General features: G+C 38.1%; 4 protein-coding genes across 9 annotated transcripts; 2 read left to right on the top strand and 2 right to left on the bottom strand.

The window, feature by feature from the left end:
- The first annotated feature begins 1,850 nt into the window (after positions 1–1,850).
- On the top strand, positions 1,851–6,937 carry LOC141823998 (sodium/calcium exchanger NCL2-like). Its single transcript, XM_074711214.1, has 7 exons — positions 1,851–2,287; positions 3,750–3,938; positions 4,340–4,521; positions 5,542–5,687; positions 5,756–6,020; positions 6,107–6,412; positions 6,548–6,937. Exons 1-7 carry the CDS (start codon positions 1,861–1,863, stop codon positions 6,794–6,796), a joined length of 1,764 nt encoding a protein of 587 aa, XP_074567315.1. The 5' UTR covers positions 1,851–1,860; the 3' UTR covers positions 6,797–6,937.
- Positions 6,938–7,175: 238 nt separating this feature from the next.
- Positions 7,176–12,545, top strand: LOC141823897 (polyadenylate-binding protein-interacting protein 8-like). 4 transcript variants are annotated; one of them, XM_074711101.1, is made up of 10 exons: positions 7,176–7,273; positions 9,332–9,442; positions 9,583–9,627; positions 10,591–10,663; positions 10,748–10,860; positions 11,015–11,074; positions 11,189–11,236; positions 11,328–11,396; positions 12,083–12,144; positions 12,226–12,545. In XM_074711101.1, the coding sequence occupies exons 1-10, from the start codon at positions 7,199–7,201 to the stop codon at positions 12,281–12,283; spliced, it is 714 nt and encodes a 237-aa protein (XP_074567202.1). In that variant the 5' UTR covers positions 7,176–7,198; the 3' UTR covers positions 12,284–12,545. The 4 variants fall into 4 exon arrangements, with proteins under 4 accessions (XP_074567202.1, XP_074567201.1, XP_074567200.1 ...); XM_074711100.1 differs by lacking the exon at positions 7,176–7,273 and adding an exon at positions 8,435–9,003 and having other exon boundaries at positions 10,748–10,836; XM_074711099.1 differs by lacking the exon at positions 7,176–7,273 and adding an exon at positions 8,435–9,003.
- Positions 12,546–13,834: 1,289 nt separating this feature from the next.
- LOC141824852 (lipid droplet phospholipase 1) lies at positions 13,835–18,069 on the bottom strand. Of its 3 annotated transcripts, none has more exons than XM_074712184.1 (11): positions 17,892–18,069; positions 16,392–16,536; positions 15,872–15,939; positions 15,700–15,770; positions 15,369–15,626; positions 15,090–15,253; positions 14,948–15,003; positions 14,766–14,818; positions 14,296–14,464; positions 14,122–14,219; positions 13,835–14,029 (listed from the first exon to the last, which is right to left on the bottom strand). In XM_074712184.1, exons 1-11 carry the CDS (start codon positions 18,067–18,069, stop codon positions 13,925–13,927), a joined length of 1,365 nt encoding a protein of 454 aa, XP_074568285.1. In that variant the 3' UTR covers positions 13,835–13,924. The 3 variants fall into 3 exon arrangements, with proteins under 3 accessions (XP_074568285.1, XP_074568286.1, XP_074568287.1); XM_074712185.1 differs by having other exon boundaries at positions 16,392–16,568; positions 17,892–17,971; XM_074712186.1 differs by lacking the exons at positions 13,835–14,029; positions 14,122–14,219 and having other exon boundaries at positions 14,330–14,628.
- Positions 18,070–20,456: 2,387 nt separating this feature from the next.
- Positions 20,457–21,479, bottom strand: LOC141822772 (uncharacterized). The gene has a single exon (XM_074710100.1). It carries the CDS (start codon positions 21,477–21,479, stop codon positions 20,586–20,588), a length of 894 nt encoding a protein of 297 aa, XP_074566201.1. The 3' UTR covers positions 20,457–20,585.
- Positions 21,480–21,701: the final 222 nt, after the last annotated feature.

The following is a 21,701-nucleotide window of genomic DNA, read 5'->3' as shown; positions in this document are numbered from 1 at the left end:
CCTCGATAACTATTTCCATTGTGAATATTCTATTTTATCCTCTTGGGGCATCCACAATGTCATCCAAATATTTGTGGTCCTCAAATATCCTCTTCCTCAAATATCTCAACTTTTACAATCAAATATCTCACAAATCAAATATTTATGGGTCCCACCTATTACCATTATCTCTTTTCTCAATAATAAATACTATCCCAACTACCCTAACCTAATACCTTTCTTTTATTTAATTTAAACTATTAAAATCATTTATTTTATTAATTTTTATTTAAAAAAAAAGGAAATCACCGGGCAAAACTCTTTGCCCGGTGATTTCTATTCACCCCCTAAATATCCCCCTCCAATAGGGGATATTTGATACATGGAGATATTTCTTTAAATATCCCCTATTGGAGATGTCCTTAGAGCATCTGCAAAGCTCCTACGTTAATTGTTTACCACAATATTAATAAAAAATAAAAAAATATATGTGGGATAGGCCCGCGTTAATAACACCACAATATTAATAAAAAAATAAAAAAAATACATGTGGGATGGGCCAGCCAGGGGTTGGCCCATTCCACTGTCACATGAACGCGTTCAAGACTTTGAACATGTTCATGTGGCGTTCATGTGGATTAACACCCCTCTACAACATGGATTAACACCCTTGGATGTTAATGGGATGTTATTAACACTCCATTGCAAGCCCACAGCACTTGCCGGAGGAATGTTCCGTCTGCCCCAGTGCGGCGGAGGAAGGTGAGACGACGGTGAGGCTACTGGGTAAATCGGGAAGTGCACAATCCCTGGGATGACCGGACCGGTCCTACGGAAGTTTTGGACAACCCAGATGTCAGCATTCTTTTGATTGCGATCCCCATTTGGAATAAAATTCTTGCAAATACACCGTAGCTGGAGATCGAACCGCGGGTGACTAAGTGACAACCTGAAAATCCTACTGTGGCACCATGACCCCGGGAACTATGGCGAAAGGCGGCGTACAATCATATGAATTTCCTACATATGATTTTTCACGACCGTCAGATTCGATTGTGATTGGATCCTGATATTGCTTCTGACTGAATTATCCATGAAATCGATTGCACCAGTCAGCATCCGATCGATCGTCAATTTGAGTCCGAACCAGACTTTTTAACCTTTTTTCTCTTTATTTTTTAAAAATAATAATTAACAAATATTATTCAATTATTCTCCCCCAAACTCTTTTTTATAATTCATTATTAAATGTTATCCACTAGAATATATAGTTAGAACTAGATCTCCCTTCCGTTTTCGTCCAATTCGTCCGTCCGTACTGCGCTCTGCAATTGGGTCCCGATCATCTTAAACCCGCCTATCTTCACCAATATTAATCTCAACCGTTCAATTTAAGATGATTCCCGCCTATTAAGCAACAATCTCGGTGCCCGGATCCGAGCGTGATCCAACTCTCACCTGGCTCGACTACGACGCGCTGTGTTAGAGAACCACACGCAATTTGCATTTTGGTTCTCCGAATCTTAGTTATTGTATGGAAATTTTATTAGAAAATTGTCTCTGATTTTAGATTTATCAAAATATGTCTAGTTTTTAATATCTTACGCTATATTAGATAGAAATCAAATTTAATTAAAATAAAAACATTTTTAGGTGAGAGAATAATATTAAAAAATTATTTATAATTTATTTTGGTTAACAAACATAGTAAATAAATAACAATTACAGGTATATGGCTTCATTCTTTGCCGACGTACACGAAATTAATTAGAGGAAAAAGAGTGGACTTTCATGCACATTGCACTCGTTAATTAGTCCAACTATATCTCATCTCCTCACCGACCTCCTTCCACGCTTCACAGTCCACAGTCGCATGTGCAAATGGCGCGACGCAGGCCTATCGCCTTCTCTCCTTCGTCTCTCACCCTCGCCGTCCTCCTCCTCCTCTTCGCAGGCCGATCCGCTTACAGTCGCTTCATCTCACCGCCAATCGGAGAGGAGGCACTCGATCTAGCGGTCTCCGATGGGATATCCGGCCGCGCCGCCGCCGTTAAGTACTCCCCTTTCCTCCTCCTCCCAGAGGCTTCCGCGGCGGCGGAGTGCGAGCCCTCGTACGGCTTCCTTCCCTGCACCACCACGGTGCTCGGGAACCTCTTCCTGGTGATCGTATACGGGTTCCTGATGCTTAAGTCGGCGACCTATCTCTCCTCCGGTAGCGAGCTGCTTCTCGGTATCTTGGGACCAGGCATCATAGGAGGGCTTTTTCTCCCCATCCTTGGAGCTCTCCCTGATGCCTTGCTCATTCTTGGTACGCCTATGACTTCGATTACACACCAGATCCAAAAACCCTGCTATTATACGGTAGATCTTTTGTTAGTTGTTGCTTCTGGCAGCCATGGTTGCAATCATAATTATGGTTTCAGTGAAGTTCGTTGGGCTTTGATTCGACACGTTAAAGTTCCAGTTTTAACATTTTTCATCTTATTTTTCGATTTATCTTCCTGCTGTTTCTCAGTTTCCTTGTGGAGATGTCGGGCAGATAACTTCAGGCGTAGTGAAAACTGCAAACAAGTAGTGTCTTACGTTACAGATAGTAGAATTGCTTATGTCTATGGTGTAATCGACAGTTTGTTGGGATCACAAATGTTTTCGAAATCACTGCATGGGATTGGAGACCAGTTTACGACAGCTTGTTAGAATCCACCGCCTCAAATCATGCATTTGTGAATTCAAATTCCGTGCACTTATAATGTGGAATAGTCTCTACCACGAGACCATTTGATGAAATCTTCATCTCCCTTAGTAAAACAACAGATTCACACAAAGAAAGACAAGCAATTAATGTAGTTTGGCATAAACTTACTACAATATGTGAACGAAACCACAATAAAATTACACAAATCGATATCCACACCTTTTACTAAATTTCTCTTAATTCTCTAAACTCTTTCATCATCCATGGAGAAAAGCAAAAACCCTCACCTTTAGCACTTTCCAGAAGATAAAAAAAAAATTCCCTGAGATGAAAACCCTCTTCTTTATAAGCATCTTGGTCTCCCATGGCCTCTAAATGCGCCTTATTATGTCTCCTAGGCTTTGAAATGATTCACTATCTAGACATCACAATGTGAAACCATATTGAAAACTATAAATGTTTTAAATTAAACTTTATTTTGATGCTTACACCATAGCAAAGCCTATTGAACTCAATGATTTGTCATACCAATGCAGGTAACTTTTAACTAGATGTCACATTTACCACATAGACACCCAAATGTTGCTCCAAAAGTTTCATGCCAATTAATCTTGTCAGTTTTGTGGATCAATCTAAGATATGCACAGTTGATATCATTATATTTGTAGTTCCTTTTTAGTTATTAGATTGACTTGGTCTTGAAGAAAGTGATACTATAATTTGCTAAAATTGATAATGATCTAGTGCAAAGAGTAAAAAGGGAGATATGTATCGTTACCACCAGCATGGCGCATGGCCTTTGTTGTTATAACATGCATAGTTTGTTGTTGCACTACTCATTTGAATGAAAAGGTTGCATATGAGTTAAGGATATCATGGTGTTATAATAACATAGGCATTCAGATCTGAGTTGTGGATCAAAATTTTTGTTGTATCTTTTCTTAGTTGCAGCGTAGGCAGTATGAGATGATAAGCTAATTTAGATGATTCCTATATCCAACTTGCTAGTTGCTTACAATCATTTAAATGACTTCAAGAGATGTATTTATGCTCATAAATCTCAAAAAACTTGCAGTCTCTGGTCTATCTGGAAGCAAAGAAACAGCTCAAGATCAAGTCCTCATTGGGATGGGTTTACTTGCAGGATCAACTGTTATGCTTTTAACAGTCCTTTGGGGCTCTTGTGTCATTGTTGGCAAATGTGATATTTCAGAGTACTCAACATCGATAGATAATCAAGATACTAAGGGTTTCAGTCTATTTGGTACGCCCCTTTCTTCAAATTCGTGCTAGTTATCTATGTTATCTTTGCACATATCATTATGTTCGTACTTTTAGCATGGAGATTACGTATGTTTTTCTTGTTTGCTCTAGTTGTTATCCTTCAAATTGTTTCTGCCTTCTTTATGTTAGTTTTGTTTGATGTTCTCTTCTAGACGGAGAACTACCCTCTGATTTTAACCGATTTTTTTATATGCATAATTCTCTTTCACTACTGCTTGATTAAGAATCTGTTATTCATTAAGATGTTACAGTGTCTCAGTAATTGATCACTAATTAGCATGGAATTTTATCATGATCACATGCCTCTTTTTCTTAATTTACAGAATCTGATGTTTAATATCTGATGACAGTGTTGATGTAATTTTCTCTTTGTTTTTGAAGGTTCCGGCATTACTGTTGATGCTCCAACATGCTATTCTGCAAGAATCATGGCTGTATCAATTATTCCATTTATTATTGTGCAATTACCAAAAGGTTTTAAGTTTCCTTCTGGACAACGTGTAGCAGTCTTGGTTGCTCTTATTGTGGCAATTGTGCTCTTACTGTCTTATTGCTTGTATCAGGTAACTCTTAAGTTACATATTGTCAAACCTAATCAGCTTAGTTTTGATCATTTGGAATCTCTGTAGTTGTTTAGATTCACATGATTTACTGTGTAAAGATACAATGGCCTCTCGTTCTTGTTACATGTATTTTCCAAGCATTATAATTCTTATTACCCTTTAAGTTGGTAAGTCATCTGCAAAGTTACATTAAACTGAGATTGCTAATCGATAGATCAACCACTGAATAGGGAATGGTATATATTTGATGGATTGCTGTGTGCAAAAGAAACATAGGTCTTTCATACAGATTATTTAGTTCAATAATATTTGAATTCAGAAACAGTACGGGTTATGTGACACAACGACATCTATTACAATGGTTGGATGAAATTGAAGGCTTATGGTGATCACTGATATTGTCCTAGACATTTTAATTGCAATCCCTTTGTTTGCATAGCCTCACCTAGTTTTGGTGTTTTTCGATCATCCGAATTTGTTGTGGCTTGATTTGTAAGCTGTTTATTTTTTATATACATTTTCAATAATTGTGTATATATAATTTAGTTGTACAAAGTTTAACATTCATTTTAACTATTTGATGGATTGAAAGAGATGTTTCTTATTGACAAAATTTAGTTGTTCACAACACTTGGTTGTTCCCTTTGTGAAATTTTAGTGTTGATCACAGTGATCAAATTTGCACATTATTTCACTTTTATCACCTCTTGACCAGGTTAATAGTTGGTTTTAGGCTTATGAAGATCAGATGAATTTATCATCATAGTACTTTGCGTAGTACTCTCTCAATCCCTGCACTCATTCTATTTTCATTATTGTCATCTGAGACTTTTGTTTGTGAAATATTGGCATCATAACAATATTTATTTCTGAACTTTTCATACTTGTGGGATTTTCTCAATTTCATGGTCGCTTCATACTTCATATATTAAATTTGAGATGCTATATTAAGCTGGTTTTGTTTTGTATTTCCTTGTGCAATTGATGTCAAATGCTATTGTTTTCATATCAATGGGCCAGATTGTTCAGCCATGGATTCAGAGGAGACGATTGGAATCTGCGAAGTACAAGCTTGTTATATCAGGCATTTTAAGACATGTTCGTATCCAAGCCTTTGGACAGCTTATCGATGACAGAGGAAAAGCCAATATAGATGTTATCAAAAAGTTAGTGTGTGCTTTATATTGATCTTTGAAGATTTCTACTTTTGAACTGCCTTCGTGTTTCATTGTAGGCTGTTTCATTATCTAGATCTGGATGGAGATAATAGAGTATCACGTTCTGAGTTAAGAGCACTTATCATAGGACTTCAGATTGATGAAATAGACTTGGATAAGGATGATGCTGTAGATGCAGTAATGAAAGAGTTTGATACATCTGGAGATGACTATATTCAAGAAGATGAGTTCACTAATGGCATCTCAAATTGGATCAAACAATCCACAAGGTCTTTTGCACTGGGGATTTCTTATTCAAAGAAGTTGCATCGTGTTCACGTGGTTCGTTAATTTTCTTTTGGATGACATAAGTATTTCCCCATGTTCTGGACAGATTTTGAATCATACTTAGACTTTGTATCATGCAGGAAGCTCAAAGTGAACACGCTATGCTCACTGATCAGGGTGATGAGGTCGAAGAAGAAAGTACTGAAAATCCAACATGGACCTCCTTCAAAGCAATTCTGCTTTTGATTCTGGGAACCATCATAGCAGCAGTTTTTGCTGATCCTCTTGTAGATGCTGTCGATAACTTCTCAGACGCTACAAGTATACCATCCTTTTTCATATCCTTCATCGCAATGCCTTTGGCTACCAACTCCAGTGAGGCGGTGTCAGCAATTATTTTTGCAAGTCGGAAGAAACGAAAACTTGCCTCACTTACCTTTTCAGAGGTTTGTATTTTGTTTTCTTTTCATATGAACATTAGTATACGAGCTACTTGATGATTCTGCTGCAGTATAGTAGTGTTATTTGGGTTTTGTGAATATATAGTGGATTAGTGGTCATTGTTGTTTATGTCATTGCAGATATATGGCGCGGTAACAATGAACAACACGCTATGTTTGGCCATCTTCTTGGCTCTTGTTTACTTTCGGCACTTGACATGGGACTTCACTGCGGAAGTGCTAATCATTCTCTTGGTTTGCATCGTGATGGGTGTCTTCGCTAGCTTGCGCACCACCTTCCCGCTGTGGACGTGTTTTATCGCCTTTGCACTCTATCCGCTCTCCTTAGCTCTCGTCTATGTTCTCGACTACATCTTCGGCTGGTCATAGATTTCTGGTGTCTTCTCAACTTCATGTTTTTGAAATTTGATGAAGACTTGTTTGTGAATTGTGATAGAGCGAATAACTGACTTGCTTCTGTTTATTTATGATAACACTATTGGGAAAATTATCAGCATTATTTTTTGATAAGCAATCATTTCCAGGATAACACCAACCATTTTTTTTCTTTTTTGTGGGGTAATATTTTTCTTGTTTTAGAGAATGCCAATTGATTCAATTGGTCACATCGAACTTTATAAATTATTTCTTCTGTATATATTGATTGTTCTTGCAATTGATTATTTGTGTCCTCTATTCTTAGCCTTTTTATTTAATTACAAAGTGTGGTTGGTTGAAGAAGAATCTTGTTCAGTAATTTTTTTAAAGCTACACTGTTTTTTTAATGCAGCCATGATTATTTTAATTTCTAAAGAAAGGTGGGTGCAACACAGTTTTATACGGAGGAAGAAGCTTCTGACGAAAGAGGTTAGTTAAGTTTTTCATTTTCACCCTCATGTTTTACTCTTCAATCTTTGTGAAAGAATATTAGTTTTACTCTTTAAAATTTACCACTTTGGGTTAATATATATTAGGGTTTATTAACTAAATTTGAAATAGAAATAGTAGAAGAGAAGAAAGAAGAAGAATAACTTTCCCCATTAATAAGGGATGAAAAGTATGTAACTCCAAATAATGTCAAAACTTACAAGGCATTCAATCTCCAACTCCAGAAAGACTCTTCTTCCTCCACTTCATCAATTCATGGATTCTTTAGAATTGAATCATATTTACAAGTTATTTTGGATTATCATAAATTTAGATGTGCGATATCTCTACCATAAACGGGCAATTAGTTCATGCTATATATTTTACATTTTATTTGTTTTTTCACATTCAAATATAATTTTAAAAATACAAATATCTGAATAACAAAATTTAAAGGCTATTTATTTGTGTTTAAATTAAAGATGAGAGTAGTATTGTCAACATTTTTTTATTGTTTTTGATTATTTATATATGAATATAATAATTGCATATTAAAATCTTTGTTAAATGCTCATTAGAACTTATTTGTTTCTTAAACAATAAGACACTAGTTTTTATTGACATAAGACCTTTAACTTTCAAACATGCCTTTGAATTTAATCTTTCATTACTGTTCTTTAAATTTTTATTATATTTTATATGGTATTTTGAGATGATACTTGTGTATCTTTAGAATGATATTTGAATATGAAAAAATAAATTAAAATTTGAATATATAATTTTAACTTGCAATTATCATTGAGAAAGTAAATATAAAATAGGTGTGTTTCACCACTAACTTTGACTTTTCACCTCCTTCAATTTTATAAATTATAATTTACTTCTACCATTTGCAACAAAATAAATACTATTTTATGCCCTCGAAGTTATGCTTATGTAAAAATAGTACTCTAGGGAGCAAAATGGAATGATTTAAATAAATCATAAAATTATCGAAATTGTGGGGAAGGGGGTGAAGTAGAATAGTTACAAATATTTAGGAGGGAGGGGGCAAAGTGAAATTTTCTAAAAAAAATTAATGAAGGCCAAATTATTTTCCGCCCTATTTATAGACAGGCACAAGGCCAGATTAATAGTAATACCTCCTCTTTGGCACATCACAAAGTTCTCTCCCCTTCATCATTTTGCCAAAGCCCACAAGAGCAAGTGAGGGCGCAGTGGAAGCCCACATCAATGGCGATCGAGATCGCTTTTTGCTGATGCTTTCTGCGCCGTCGCCTCGTTTCCTCCGCTCGACCGATCGAAATTTGTTTCCTTTGTTCGGTTTTTGAGTTGTTGTTGTGTTTTCTCGGTGTTCTTTTTGTTTCTTTGAGCGACATCGAATGGCTGCCGTGGCCGAGAAGGCGATCGGGTCCGATGAGCAGTTGCTCCATCGCAAATCGGCCCCATCGGCAGCGGAGGAATCGGATAGGGATTACAAGAGGGACGTGAAGAGGCTGGTCGATTTGCTCTCCAAATTAAACCCCTTCGCCAAGGAGTTCGTCCCTTCCTCTCACGCTGCTGCCGCTGGCGAAGGCCACCACTGCAAATCTGACAGCCAGCTCTCCGCGGATGCCCCCGTTTTCGTGGCGTCGAGTGATTACTATTATAATTATGGACTGATTAGTAATACTGGTAGTAGAAAGGATTCCAGCAGCGACGGATCATCGAATAATCAGCCTAATCGTAGAGTAATTGCTCTGGTTCTTTCTTATTGGCTATAATATCGTAACCTTGATCGTTGTGTTTCTCAAAAGTAACCTTTTTTTTTTTTGGCTAGACGTTTTGATATCTTTTGTTCTATCCGTGCGCTACTGAGAAAATATAACTTTATTCGGAATATGATTTCAGATCGGAGTCTATATGTGTCTAATACCTTTGTAGGCCTTTGGCCTTCTTCTAATCAAAATATAACTTGGAATTGGAGTGTCAATATGATCCTGGTCCTTTATAAAGGGAGAAATAAATATTGAAACTATCTTTTTTCAGTGAATTTGATTTATGTTCTTTATCTGGCAGAGAAGAAATGGTTATAGCCAGGGCAAGAAGAGGCCGAACTATAGGCTTCGGGGAGCTAAAAGGGAGGATAGCATTAAGCGAACAGTATATGTATCTGATATTGATCGTCTTGTCAGTAAAATTCTGTTGATTCAATCTTCTAATTTCCTGTTACAATCAATCTAGAAGATACTAAAACTGTTCTACCAGTAATTGGCGATACTGTCTTTGTGTTGGCTGTGCTAATTAGATTATCCATTGAAAATTATCAGGTAACTGAACAGAAGCTTGCTGAAATATTTTCTACTTTTGGACCAGTAAGTTATTTGATCTGCAATGTTGAGAAACTTATTCTTTGATATTTATATTTTATCTAAATGATATTTGAAGTTTTTCTATTGTTCTCTTTCACTATTTGGAGTATTGGTATTGTTGAAAGATATTGGCTTAATCTTCTCTATATATATATCCCAGAATTGCTGATATTTTGCTATATCTGAAGTATGCTTTTGCTGCTAATCATAATAGAATAACATTAACTTGCTGCAAGCATGTTTATATTGTCTCTCTTTTGTGATCTTTTCTCTTTTAGATTAACTGTCGTTGTAATGTTATTGTTAATCTTTTCTCAATCAGAATCCAACGAGGTTTGTCAAAATTAAAGTGTGCTCTTTTAACTTGGTTCTTGAGTTAGCTTCTTCTGGGGTTATCATGGTGCATTCCAATCACAGTTACTTGAGATACAATGCTTTAGCACAATGACTAATATGACTTTTGGATCTTATTTCCAACTCATCAGTGCCGAAAGTATTATCCTAGTTAATCATTCTCTTGTTACTATCCTGATTTAATAATGCTGCATGACTATCTCAATATTATTTTTTGTATCACAAAACCTGATTTACCATACTTATATGTCAAACACTTATTGCTTTGAAGATTCAATCAAATGGGGGACTGTTGTATAAGATTCGCAATATCCCTCCTTATTTCCCCAATCTTGTTTAATTAAAGAATATATCTAAGATCCCTTAAGCTTTTAGTTAGAGGAACTTACAATTAAACTTAAAACAATGACTAAGGTTACAGCATCGTTAGCAACTTATCATGCTCGATTGGCATTTTGAATGATCATGACTTTCTTTTTTTGATCTTATGTTAGTTTCTCAGTTGATGGATGATTCACTTCATCAATCTCTTTTTGTGTCATATGGAAGCACACAATAAATTTCTATTTTTATTCAATTTTTTCATAATATATTCTTTTTTCTCCACTGGAGGTCGTTGATTGCAGAATTTGTGGCGATCCTAATTCAATTCTTCGATTTGCATTTATAGAGTTCTCTAATGAGGGTAAGTTTAGCTATTATGCATTGCCTTCATGGGCATTCATGCGTCATGCACCTAATGCCCTCAAGTTCCATTTTTCTCTCACAGATGGTGCAAGAGCAGCATTGAATCTCGGTGGGGCCATGCTAGGTTACTATTCTGTCAGAGTCTTACCTTCAAAGACTGCAATTCTGCCGGTGAATCCAAAATTTCTTCCTAGAGTAAGCTTGTTTACTTCATCCAAATACTACACTTCCATCGTCCACTTAAAAGCTCGCTTGGAATCTCAAGAAAGAAACTAAATTGAAACTACGCTCCTTCACTTTGTTACTTTTATTTCATTATGGCGGTTCTAACTATAAGACTTTCATGCAGTCAGAGGATGAAGAGGAAATGGTCGTGAGGACAGTCTATTGTACAAACATTGATAAGAAGGTAGACAGATTTTTTTTATAAGGGAACAAATTGAATGTAAATAGTTATGTTATAATGGATCATTAATACTCTTGTTGATCAACTTAAAGCCTTGGATTTCTTATCCTGTTGTAGGTTACTGAAACAGATGTCAAAAGTTTCTTTGAACGACTCTGTGGTGAGGTAGATACTATCCTTAATGACCAATTTGTGAGTAATTATGGGAAGAATGATGCCTTTAATATGATCTTAATGTGAATTTCGTTAAGTGCAGGTTTCTCGATTGAGACTTCTTGGTGATAGTGTACACTCGACATGCATTGCATTTGTAGAGTTTGCTCAGGTAGTTGTCATCAACCTTGTTTTTCAATCTGTGTAATAGTTGGATGATACTGCAACTTAGATGATTTCCACCAGTTATTGATCCATTAAATATCCAGAAATGAGGCAGATACTGTAAAATAGTCAGGTTTTCTACCATTATGTGTTTTACACAAATTAGTTGATCAGACAAATCTTGGTTAGCTAGCATTGCACTTTTCACAATTGTGGAAGCTTGTTTAGTTTATTTTCATTTGGAACCCTTCATATAACTTTTATGCTTCTTACCAGCCTTAACTAACCTTTCTGAGTGGTGAAAAAGAAGAGCAGATATGTGGTTTCTAAGAGAACCATCATACGGATCCTTAGGACCTTAACTGAGTTTGGTTTAGGATTGATAACTAAAACTAGATCAACCTTTGTTTCTAGTTTTTCAAACAATATTACCTACATATTTCTGTTCAATCCTCGTGATAAGGTCAGTAGATTACATTTTCTGTTTGTATACATTTTCTTCGTCACCCACAGATAAAATGTATCTAAATTCACTGCTTCCATTTAAGTATGACTTGATACTGTATACATAACCTCATGGGGGGCTTTTGATCCCAAGTAGAAACCACAATATCCATCATTACTACATGATTCAATCTGTTTTCCTGCACAAAATCAAATCGGTAAAAACTGAGGAATTTTTGTGAATTGCAGGCAGAAAGTGCCATTGTTGCTCTAAACTGCAGTGGCATGGTTTTGGGAGCTCTTCCTGTCAGGCAAGATCATCTCTATATCAAAACTAATGTGTCTAAACATCATAGAACAAACCTAACTCTTATTTTTCTGTGGCATCGCAGGGTGAGTCCTTCGAAGACACCAGTAAGGCCGCATGCAATGCAAGCCACTTCAAATTGATTCAGCATCCACGACAGCTGAGAAACACATCACTGGTCCTTCACTTATTTTTATTTTTGTTCTTACTTACATGAGCAAACTTTGTGAAGCTCAAAAGGATCTTATAGCTGTTGCTCTGCAACTGCTACACTTCGATTTTTTGTTTGTTTTTGTTTTTGGATCGAGGGGAGGGTCAATGAACCTCTCTCTAGCTGATCTTATTTCTTTGATAGATTGCTGAATTTTTGGTTGAATTTAGTGGGATGCATATGCTTCTAAAATACTTTCACTATCAATTTGAACTCAAGTTAATTTCTAGCATCAGGCGATGGATTAGAATGCTGTTTGATTCTTTAAAGGTCCATTTGTTTCACTGAAAATAACTTGTATGGGTAATGATATTTTCCAAGGAGAACTTTTATAGAGATTTTATTTTCCACTTTTTGGTGCATGATTATTGATTTTATAATTGATATTTTAAATTAGATATTAAATATATTATATTTGTCGTCTTTGGATCTCATTTGACGTCAAAGTAATTCAAAATTGAATTCAATTTTTGTCCACTAGATTCCATTTGATGAAACTATCCTACTACAATTTTCTCAACATGCTTGAAAGGTTATTTAATTTGTTAATTTTGTATTATAAAATTGAAATAAAATGCATTTGTTCGTCAATAATGAAAATTCATGTTAACATTTTTAATAGCAGTTACATGATAGAAATTTATCAATTAAAATATAATATATTTTACTTTTTACACAATTTTTTTTTCTAAATTGGCCAAATAAGTCATAGTTTAATATTTTAAAAAACATTTAAAATGCTTTTTTAAAAAGGTTTTTTTTTACCAAATTTGATCATATAAACTAAACATATGCTATATTTATTAAAAAGTTGAAGATCGTGTTAAGTTTATTAAAATATTGAAGTTTGAAATATAAGTCCCATGCAATCGTCGGCAATATCACCATATATAATCTGAAATTATCATTTTTTTAGTATTTATAAGCACTGTATGGTGTACTCAAACATGGTGTTGAGTCCATGTGGGGATTTATCAGAATGCACTGCATGGTGTTACCCTGATAGCCGGTTGTTTCAAATTGAGTCTATGAGACTGACTAGGATTATCATTTTTTTAGTATGCACTATGTGGTGTCCTCAAACATGGTGCCGTGGTAGGACATCTAAATGGTCATATCCGCGGTTGGATCTCCAACTATGATATATTTACAAAATTTTTCATGATATATTTATAAAATTTTTCTCCACCCTCAGAAATAGTCAATAAGACTAATTGAGATTTATCATTTTTAGTATGCACTACATGGCTCGTCTAACCGAGTTGATAATAGTAAATTCGGTTGATATCATAATTTATCTCTCTTCTGCGAGATCTTAGGATGATCAATTAGGATGATCAATGGAGGACATATGAGGTGAAGAATTTTATCGTCTTTTACAACAATAGTATACACAATGCACACAACAAAATAGTCCTAGCAAAATGAATGATAAATATTTTTTTTATTATATTTTTAAAATAAAATAATTGTCACCGTCTGTGTAAATGTAAAAAAAAAGAAAAACAATATTTTTCATTTTTTATGATTAGTAGTTTGGCGTAATATTATGAAAAACTGAAATAATCATACACTATAAATTTGATGCAATGAGTGTGCGAGATTCTTGATGCTTGAGGCTATCTGCGACATGAGCGATAACTCCAGCTCCAGCATTATACAGCCATTCATTCTTTACCTGCAGACTCATTGAGAGTAACTGAAATCAGTGAAAAGGAGGGAACGAAATCGATAAACCAAACCGATTGGTGACTTCTAGTTCAATCTTACATGGATGTTGTTATGCGCGAAGAAGGGCCAAGTCGCTGAATGGAAACTCACATCGACTTTCTTCCACCCCAGTCTCTGTAATCCATGTATCATCTCCTCTGGTTTCATTTTCGCCATGTCAGATATCGCGATCAAGAGGTAATTGTTCATATTGACAACATTAGTAGTACATGCCTTCTATCAGTTCATAGTATTCTGTGGTTTTCTGTGTGTTTGATGAAGTTTGGGCTGCTTCCTTCGCTTTCGCTGCTTCTGAAGGAAAATGAGGAGCTTCAGATAAGATCGGCGGACAATATTTAACATCTACGATGTGTTTGTAACCGTCCAACGATTGGAGAGAGGGCTGCAAACGACCAGTTTCTTTTTAATAAAAGACAAAGTCAGCTAGAAGAAACAAGTTTTACGATAAAGCTCCTCTTTATGTGTTAGCTTGTTCGCCGTCAAAAGATATGCACGATATTGGCCACTGAATGGCTTCTACGAAATTATCTTTGCAAATTCTTGTACCTGAAAATGAAGAGCCAAAATGTAGAACAGTGGCATCTGAATCTATTCATAATATTTTGTTTGAGATGAACTCATAGCAAATTAGCATCTAAGTGCATTAAACAGTCTTGATACAATCTAGCAATTATATTTCTTACCTTAGGAAGTTCTGTCTCCCTCCTGATCGAAGAGGTTCGCCAGCCAACCATATCTGATTGAAGCTCAGGAAAATCGACAATGAAGGTAAATCAACAACAATCTCATTCTCGGCACTGGAGTATCAAATTATAGATTCCATGGATTGTGTTGTGCTACTAGCAAAGCTAACATGAAAGGATACGGTCATATGAAACATTGGCATAGAGAATTCGATTCCTAAATGAATTCAGGGAAGACCTGCAAAGTGAAATGTGAAAGTGTATAGTGAAAGATATCTCGAAAAGACAAAGAACTTGTCATAGTGATTGATCATTTCAAGTTACATGAACTCCAAATCATCAGAATTAGATGTCATTCGTAAAAGAAGAGGTGGTCTGTTTGGTTTCTCATCAGTAAGAAACAGCTGGCGACCAGTTCGGCCAACTAGTATGGGCGCTATTGGCGGTGCAAGTTTTTCGAGAAGGGGTAATCCCAGAAGAAAAGGAAGCTGTAAGATGATAATAACTGTCACATGCTACTTTTATCATATTATGATAAACCAAAAATGTCACAAGATAACTTGAACTTGGTAGTTGGATCAGTAGACCATTGTTTTAAGGTACCTGCTTTTTCCCTCTAACGCCAAGATGTGGAGTTGCCAAGGTAATAAAGTTTATCGGTTCCAACCCAGCAATACTGCCTAGTTTCAATGAATTTTCCATTTGTGTATTTCTATTTCTGTAATCATCAACCTGATCTTTATGCAAGCTATCTGTAGAATAAAGAACAGCGACTGCATATCTTGAGAATAAACCACCTAAGGAATGAGCCAATATAGAGATCCGTTGTAAACTTCCCATCTTCTGTACCACACTTGAGATCTGTTTCAAGAATGAATCAAATATCATGGCATGACAGATGTATCTCAGTCAGCAACAACAAATTTTTAACTACCTCATCTGCTAGTCGCTTTCCGGCTCTATCAACTCCATCGAATGTTTTAGTGAAACTATTGCATGAACTCACTGTTCAGAAAAAAATCGTTAACAACCCGGAAAGAACACATGAAAATAGATAAATAAAATTTACAACTCATGAAGCTTGAATGCAACCAGAAATGGCATACCATATATTAAAAAGTTGCTCCCTAGTTGTCTTTCTAATTCAGCCTTCGCATATGTCCAGTCACTGGGACTGCACGTTATACTTGCATAAGTACATAATTGGACTAGAAATAATCATCATCTCAAAATTTTGTAATTGAGAATTGCTAACTGACATAGCGAATGAAGGGAGAGTGGTAATTTCCCAATCTCACTACTGTGAAACAGTAAGGATCAAATGAAATGGCAATTCCAGTTAGCACTTTAATGATAAGATGATATAAACCTTTCCAAAAAAGAAGGTACTAACCTTCTATCCACAACAAACCTTGTTCAATCTGGTTACCTTACAATTATGAATTTTCTTATAATTATGATTTTTTTGACAATTATATATATATATATAGAGAGAGAGAGAGATAGAGAGAGAGAGAGACGCAAGATACAGGAACTAAACATATCAAAGAAAGTCAAACAAGGTCCCTAAGATTAGCCATTCAACGAAAATAAAGGTCAAATTTAAAATGACATCAGAATTTTTACCTAGCCATAATTCCATGGACTAGGACAAGGAGATGATCGGGTGCTTGTTTGAAATCATAATCAGTTCCCGATGCCATACTGCTTCCTTGAACACTAGTTATTCTATGCCATCCGAAATTAAGGTCACCCCAAACTGTGTTCATTCCTGCACAGATAAAATTAATTGCATTTTGAAACCTGCAGTGAATTCAACGCAATCAATGGATGGTTTCACAGTATCATCTCAATACAATAGGTCAATGCAGTAAGGAAATATCTTCAAATGATTTCAAGATACTAAAAGACAAAGATCAACAAGATTGGAACAAAAAAATAATTGCAATTTTGCTTTTCTTGAAAAGGGACATTAAATCAAATGATCAATCACATTATGAATTGATGAGGGTGGTGAATGTTAGATTAAGATCTTAAGGAGAATTCTTTATAGTAGAATGTGATGGGGAAAAAATAACAGAGAACAAAAGAAATTATTGTTTCCAATAGATTTAAGAAGTTGTTACCCAAACTAAAGTTTGTTGGGTTAAGTGAGCTCTGAGCTTGTCCACATATTAACCAAAGATCAGAGATCATCTAGGTAGAAGATGGCTATTCCAGGATTTTGAGGTGAAGTTATGGTCCGCCTCAGGTACAGTCCTGTAGGGGGTACAGTTTAGTTGGCCCTAAGCGACTAGCTGAGAGGCCAGTTCAAGTTGGCAAGCCAAGATGGGCATCAGCTCAATGGAAGAGGGATTTAGCACATTTGTCCAAATGCTATCGTTGCTTCCTAAAAAGAAAATGGAAATTCCCACTAAGAACCAAGGCAGTTGGAGTCCCACTAAGAATTTGACAGTGGGAGGTGTGCAAATGGTTAGGCTTGTACCTGACCTTTTAAAGGTTAGTATTGGCAAGAACATACTCAGCAGTGAAATTTACTATAGATTGTCAATCATATATGCAATGTCTAGATTCCATAACCTACTAGCAACATTCATAAGATGTATTAATCTTAAAGAGGGAAAGCAAAAGAGAAAGAAGGAGAAGAAGAAGCTACATTTCCAGAGCTATTGCTTTTACCATATTTCTCTTTGATAATAACATTTGGTACTACTTTAGGCGAAGTTTATTGCTTTTCTTAAAAGCCAAACATAATTTTGGAAGGGCAAATTTTATTAATCGCGCACAATTTCCCAAGAATCAGGCATAATTCTGGATACGAAACCGTAGGTTTAACGAGTCTTTCCAAAAACCGAAAATTAATGAGTTTCCCCCAAGAATCAGACAACAACGGATATGAAACGATCGATTTAATGAGCCTTCCCAAAAATCCAAGCATCCGAGTTTATCAGAAGAAAAAACATAAAAATAAATCAAGGAACCAAAATCAAGGACAAATTTTTGAAAGGGAACCAAAACCGAAGCAACAAAGCAAGTAAGATATCATTCCCGCATTTCTAGACCTCGATATCGCTCCTCCAGGATCAAATCGACAACATTGAAGTATAAGAGCGATTAAATCGAAACCTGAGAGAACGGAGCAGGAAGGCGACGTCGCTAGGCTACCGCCATGGCTCCACCGATCGAGGACGATCCGCGGCGAGTTGCCACAGCGAGATCGGAATGGCGAACGATGCTCGCAGTGGTGGTGGGGACGATGGCGATGATAGCGGAGGCACAGGGCCAGGAATGGGGCACACGACATCTACTTTTATTTATAGTAGGGCTAAAAAGCCGATTTTTTTTCTAAAAAAATGGAATCCAGAAAGAATATTGAGAAATGGAAACACAGCAGGTTAGGGCTTCATCGCATCATCTCGGGCTCCATTGACGCCATCCAAACTTCCCGGGTCAAAGATTGGGTTTTGGCGAGCGATGCAAGCAAAGGTGGCTTCTCTGTGAAGCATATGCAACAAAGATGAGAAAGAGAAGAAGAGATGGAGCATTATCACAGAATATCTACAGACACAAACAAGAACATCCGCATAATCCGATTGAGGTTGTTTAAACAAACACTAAACATGGAACAAAAAACAGCGTTTTGAATCATAGTAAATTCTTTCACAAAGTCAACATCTTCGGTTCATGCCAAAGATTTTGTCTTTTTCCTATGAATTGCTTCAAACTTGGAACTTTTTTTTTTTATCTCATTCAGTGTTTGAATTTGTATCAGTTGCGGTTGCGATGCTGCTGTTACTTCACTCGAGCTTCTTCCAGCACACTCCCAGGTATTTTCACGTTCCCTGTTCGAGCAAGAATTTCCTCGCTTCTTCCTCCTCCTTCCCTTCTTACCATACTCGTCGCCGGCGATATCGCTGGTCCTCTTCGTTCCTCAACCACAGATATCTCATCTTCCTCCTCACTTCGCTGTCTCTCTCTCCCATGTCCTCCGTCACAAAATCCACCCAATGCCCGAGGCAGCGCCATCGTTCTTCTTTCTCGCCTCTCGTGCTCTCCGTGCCTGCTCCCGGCTCAGCGCCAACCTCACCGCGTCCGCCAGCGTCGCCGGCCGGTGCGGCAAAATCCATTCTAGGTTGTCCTTTAACCCGTCGATTGAAAATGACCATGAGAAGCGAGTCAGGGAAGCCGTGGTCGGTCCACTTGCTGAGGATCCACTGCAGACGGAGGTGGTAGGCGTTGACGCCCTCCCCATTCCTCCAGACCCACGAGCTCGGCGCCCGGATGGTCGACGAAGTCGGGCCGGGTGAATGGTCGGAGGAAGGACTTCACGGCGAGGTCGTGCCACAGGGTGGAGTCGTCATCTAGGGTGACGGGAAGATGCAGACGAGCGTGCCGACGGAGGTGCCGTTTTTGGCGCGGTAAACGCAGTCGAAGCGGGCAAGGTGGGCGACAGGGCACTCCGAGGCTCGCAGCTGAAGACTCAGAGCAGCGCCGCGTTGACGTAGGCGGTGGAGAGATTTGGACTTGATGAACCGGAGGCGGACTAGGAGTCCAGGAGATGATGTCAGCTTCGTCCTCTTCCTCGTTTCCATTGTCATCCTCGTTGGCCTCGGAGTCGGATGGTGTGGAGTAAGGCGGGAAGGAGTCATCTTGAGGGTCATCGGAGGTGGAGGAAAGGATGACAGGGAGAAGGAGGCGGTGCTTCCGGCGGCGGACAGCTGTGGCGGTGGGCGAGTCGTACAGGGATTTCATGGAGAGCAAGTGGAATTGAACCAAGGCAACAGTTTGAGTACGTTCAGATGAACACCAAATGATAATTAATTTCTTTTATTATTATTATTTTTATTTCAAGCCAGACTCGTGGTAAGTTGATAAATTGAAATTGAATCACAACAAAATAAAATTAATAAATTGAGTATATGAACGATTTGATATAACCACTTGATTAAATCTGTAAATAGTCAAATAGATATATATGATAATATAGTACATGAATTAATATTTCTTTCTACTATCTAATTTCTCAGTTAATTAATACGTACTGAGAGAATCCTTGGCTTGGCTTGGCTTGGCTTGCCTTGGCCAAAGTATTGCCTGCCACCTCTATCATTGACATGGAGAGGGTTGTTTTATATGTCAAATGATTGATCTACTAAAGAGAGATGCAGATCAGAAGGCTACTTCGCCACCTGAATGTTATGAAAAAAAAAAATGATAAATCCCCCATTACTATCTCTCGGGTGACCTGAATGTTATGAAGCTCTATGAAGTCATGGCTAGCAAGCATAACATGTACTTCATCATGAATATATATACCAGGTTTTTTTTTTTTTTTATGTTACACCAGGTTTTCATGTTGTGCAGGTGCAGAAATCATCTGGAGACAATTGAATACCAGAAATTCTGGAACCAAAGCCATTTCTGAAAGCTAGATATCATTTGAACTTGCACTGATATCTCCTGAAGAATGGAACAAAGTTGAATAATTTTTTCTTGATTCCAATTTTTTTCTCCATCTGGTTAAATTGTCAAAATAGACTCCACTTGATATGCATAAAATTAAATCAAATTAAAGAATACAAGTCTTGATGAAGAAAAGGGAATAAATCGTGCATTACTTTCTTACGATCATCAATTTACCATCCAACATCTTAGAAATACATCAAAAGGCGATATTTCTTTTTGACAAAAATGGAAAAAATGTATCACAAAGTTCCTTCCGACTGTGCCAAACAAATTTCATTTTGCTTACGATAAACAGCTAGTGTTCAGGAAGATCCTGAAGGCTGTGCAGTCTATTGAGCTCTCTAAAACTCGCGATCATGGAAGAAGACACACTGGTTTTGGTTTGTGATCTCTCAACTCCGACCGGTAGTAAGCGACCGCGTCACGTATGTCCTCGAAGAGCGCCGCCACCTCAAAGAACTCGATCACTTTGGAGAGTTCCCGGTCGCAGAGGTCGTCGGAGAAGGGCGTCACCCGGAGCGCGTTCTCCGGTTGCAGGACGTAGGCGTTGGGGTTATCGTCAACCAGCACCGCCCGGTCGAGGGCGCGCCCGACCCCGGCGAGGTCTTTTACCAGCTTCCCCTCCATCTCCCTGCAGGAGTCGCGGTAGAGGCGGTGGGCAATGAGGTTGCCAGCGGGGTCGAGGCGATCGAGTACGAGGGAGGCATACTCCCTCAGGCCGGCGGTAAATACCACAACCTCGAAGGCCCCTGCGGCGGCGCGGAGAAGCTCGTCCGCACCCGGCCGCTTTAGAACATAGAAGGGCACGATGCGTCCATCGATCGATGGGTGGACGGTAAAGTCGTAGCGATCTGGTGGCGGGTCAGTGCGGGAGTGAATCAGCGTCTCGTCAAGGTCCAAAAATACAGTTTTCTTCTCGGGAAAAGAGGGGGGCGGGAGCCTCGCTGCCGCCTCCGCCGCCACTGCCGTCATGGCCACGGGAGTAGGGGGGAGGAGGGGTTTGGTGGGGGTTGATCTGAGGCGGAGGAACCCGAGTTTTTGAGGGCTTGAGGACACGCGGCCGAGGATGGCGATTCGGGAGAAGAGTTTCGTGAGGCGGCGGCGGCAGGAGCGGACGGAACGGGCGATGGCGGCCTTGACGGGGGAAGGAGAGGACCGGGGAGTAATCTTCTTGCCACCGGCGGCATGGTGGCCGATGGGGCTCCGGCTACCGCAGGAGGAGGCCCTGGTGGCAAATTTGGAGACCATGGCTTCGAGCTCAAGGAGGATGTATGAAGAGGAAGAGATGGAGAAATTGGAAGAAGACAAAGGGCGTAGTAACTCCTTAGATTGGATTTTAAATGAATTTAGATTGGAAAAGCGGGCGATGGTTTCAACGGTCACAAGGAATTTGAACTGGATTTTGACTCGACTAACGGTCAGAAATGAGTGCCAGTCTGCAACATGAGCTGGCATCGTATTCAAAATCCT

This window comes from Curcuma longa, chromosome 3 (assembly GCF_044706935.1).
Source record: "Curcuma longa cultivar G26 ecotype Majalengka, Jawa Barat chromosome 3, ITB_CL_G26_1.1, whole genome shotgun sequence".
In the NCBI taxonomy this organism is placed as follows: Eukaryota; Viridiplantae; Streptophyta; class Magnoliopsida; order Zingiberales; family Zingiberaceae; genus Curcuma; species Curcuma longa.
The sequence above is the reverse complement of the archived record's forward strand: the minus strand, read 5'-3'. Positions and strand labels throughout refer to the sequence as shown.

What these genes read in the sequence shown, in the direction of transcription:
- LOC141823998 (XM_074711214.1), top strand. Translation starts at nt 1,861, where the DNA reads ATGGCGCGACGCAGGCCTATCGCCTTCTCTCCTTCGTCTCTCACCCTC. An exon ending in TAAGGGTTTCAGTCTATTTG is followed by an intron (nt 3,939 to 4,339) that starts GTACGCCCCTTT and finishes TTGTTTTTGAAG; the next exon opens with GTTCCGGCATTACTGTTGAT. An exon ending in TGTCTTATTGCTTGTATCAG is followed by an intron (nt 4,522 to 5,541) that starts GTAACTCTTAAG and finishes TCAATGGGCCAG; the next exon opens with ATTGTTCAGCCATGGATTCA.
- LOC141823897 (XM_074711098.1), top strand. Translation starts at nt 8,656, where the DNA reads ATGGCTGCCGTGGCCGAGAAGGCGATCGGGTCCGATGAGCAGTTGCTC. An exon ending in ATCCAAAATTTCTTCCTAGA is followed by an intron (nt 10,861 to 11,014) that starts GTAAGCTTGTTT and finishes ACTTTCATGCAG; the next exon opens with TCAGAGGATGAAGAGGAAAT. An exon ending in GTACAAACATTGATAAGAAG is followed by an intron (nt 11,075 to 11,188) that starts GTAGACAGATTT and finishes ATCCTGTTGTAG; the next exon opens with GTTACTGAAACAGATGTCAA.
- LOC141824852 (XM_074712184.1), bottom strand. Translation starts at nt 18,069, where the DNA reads ATGTCGTGTGCCCCATTCCTGGCCCTGTGCCTCCGCTATCATCGCCAT. An exon ending in GTCCATGGAATTATGGCTAG is followed by an intron (nt 15,940 to 16,391) that starts GTAAAAATTCTG and finishes TATAACGTGCAG; the next exon opens with TCCCAGTGACTGGACATATG. An exon ending in GCGTTAGAGGGAAAAAGCAG is followed by an intron (nt 15,254 to 15,368) that starts GTACCTTAAAAC and finishes ATCATCTTACAG; the next exon opens with CTTCCTTTTCTTCTGGGATT.
- LOC141822772 (XM_074710100.1), bottom strand. Translation starts at nt 21,479, where the DNA reads ATGGTCTCCAAATTTGCCACCAGGGCCTCCTCCTGCGGTAGCCGGAGC.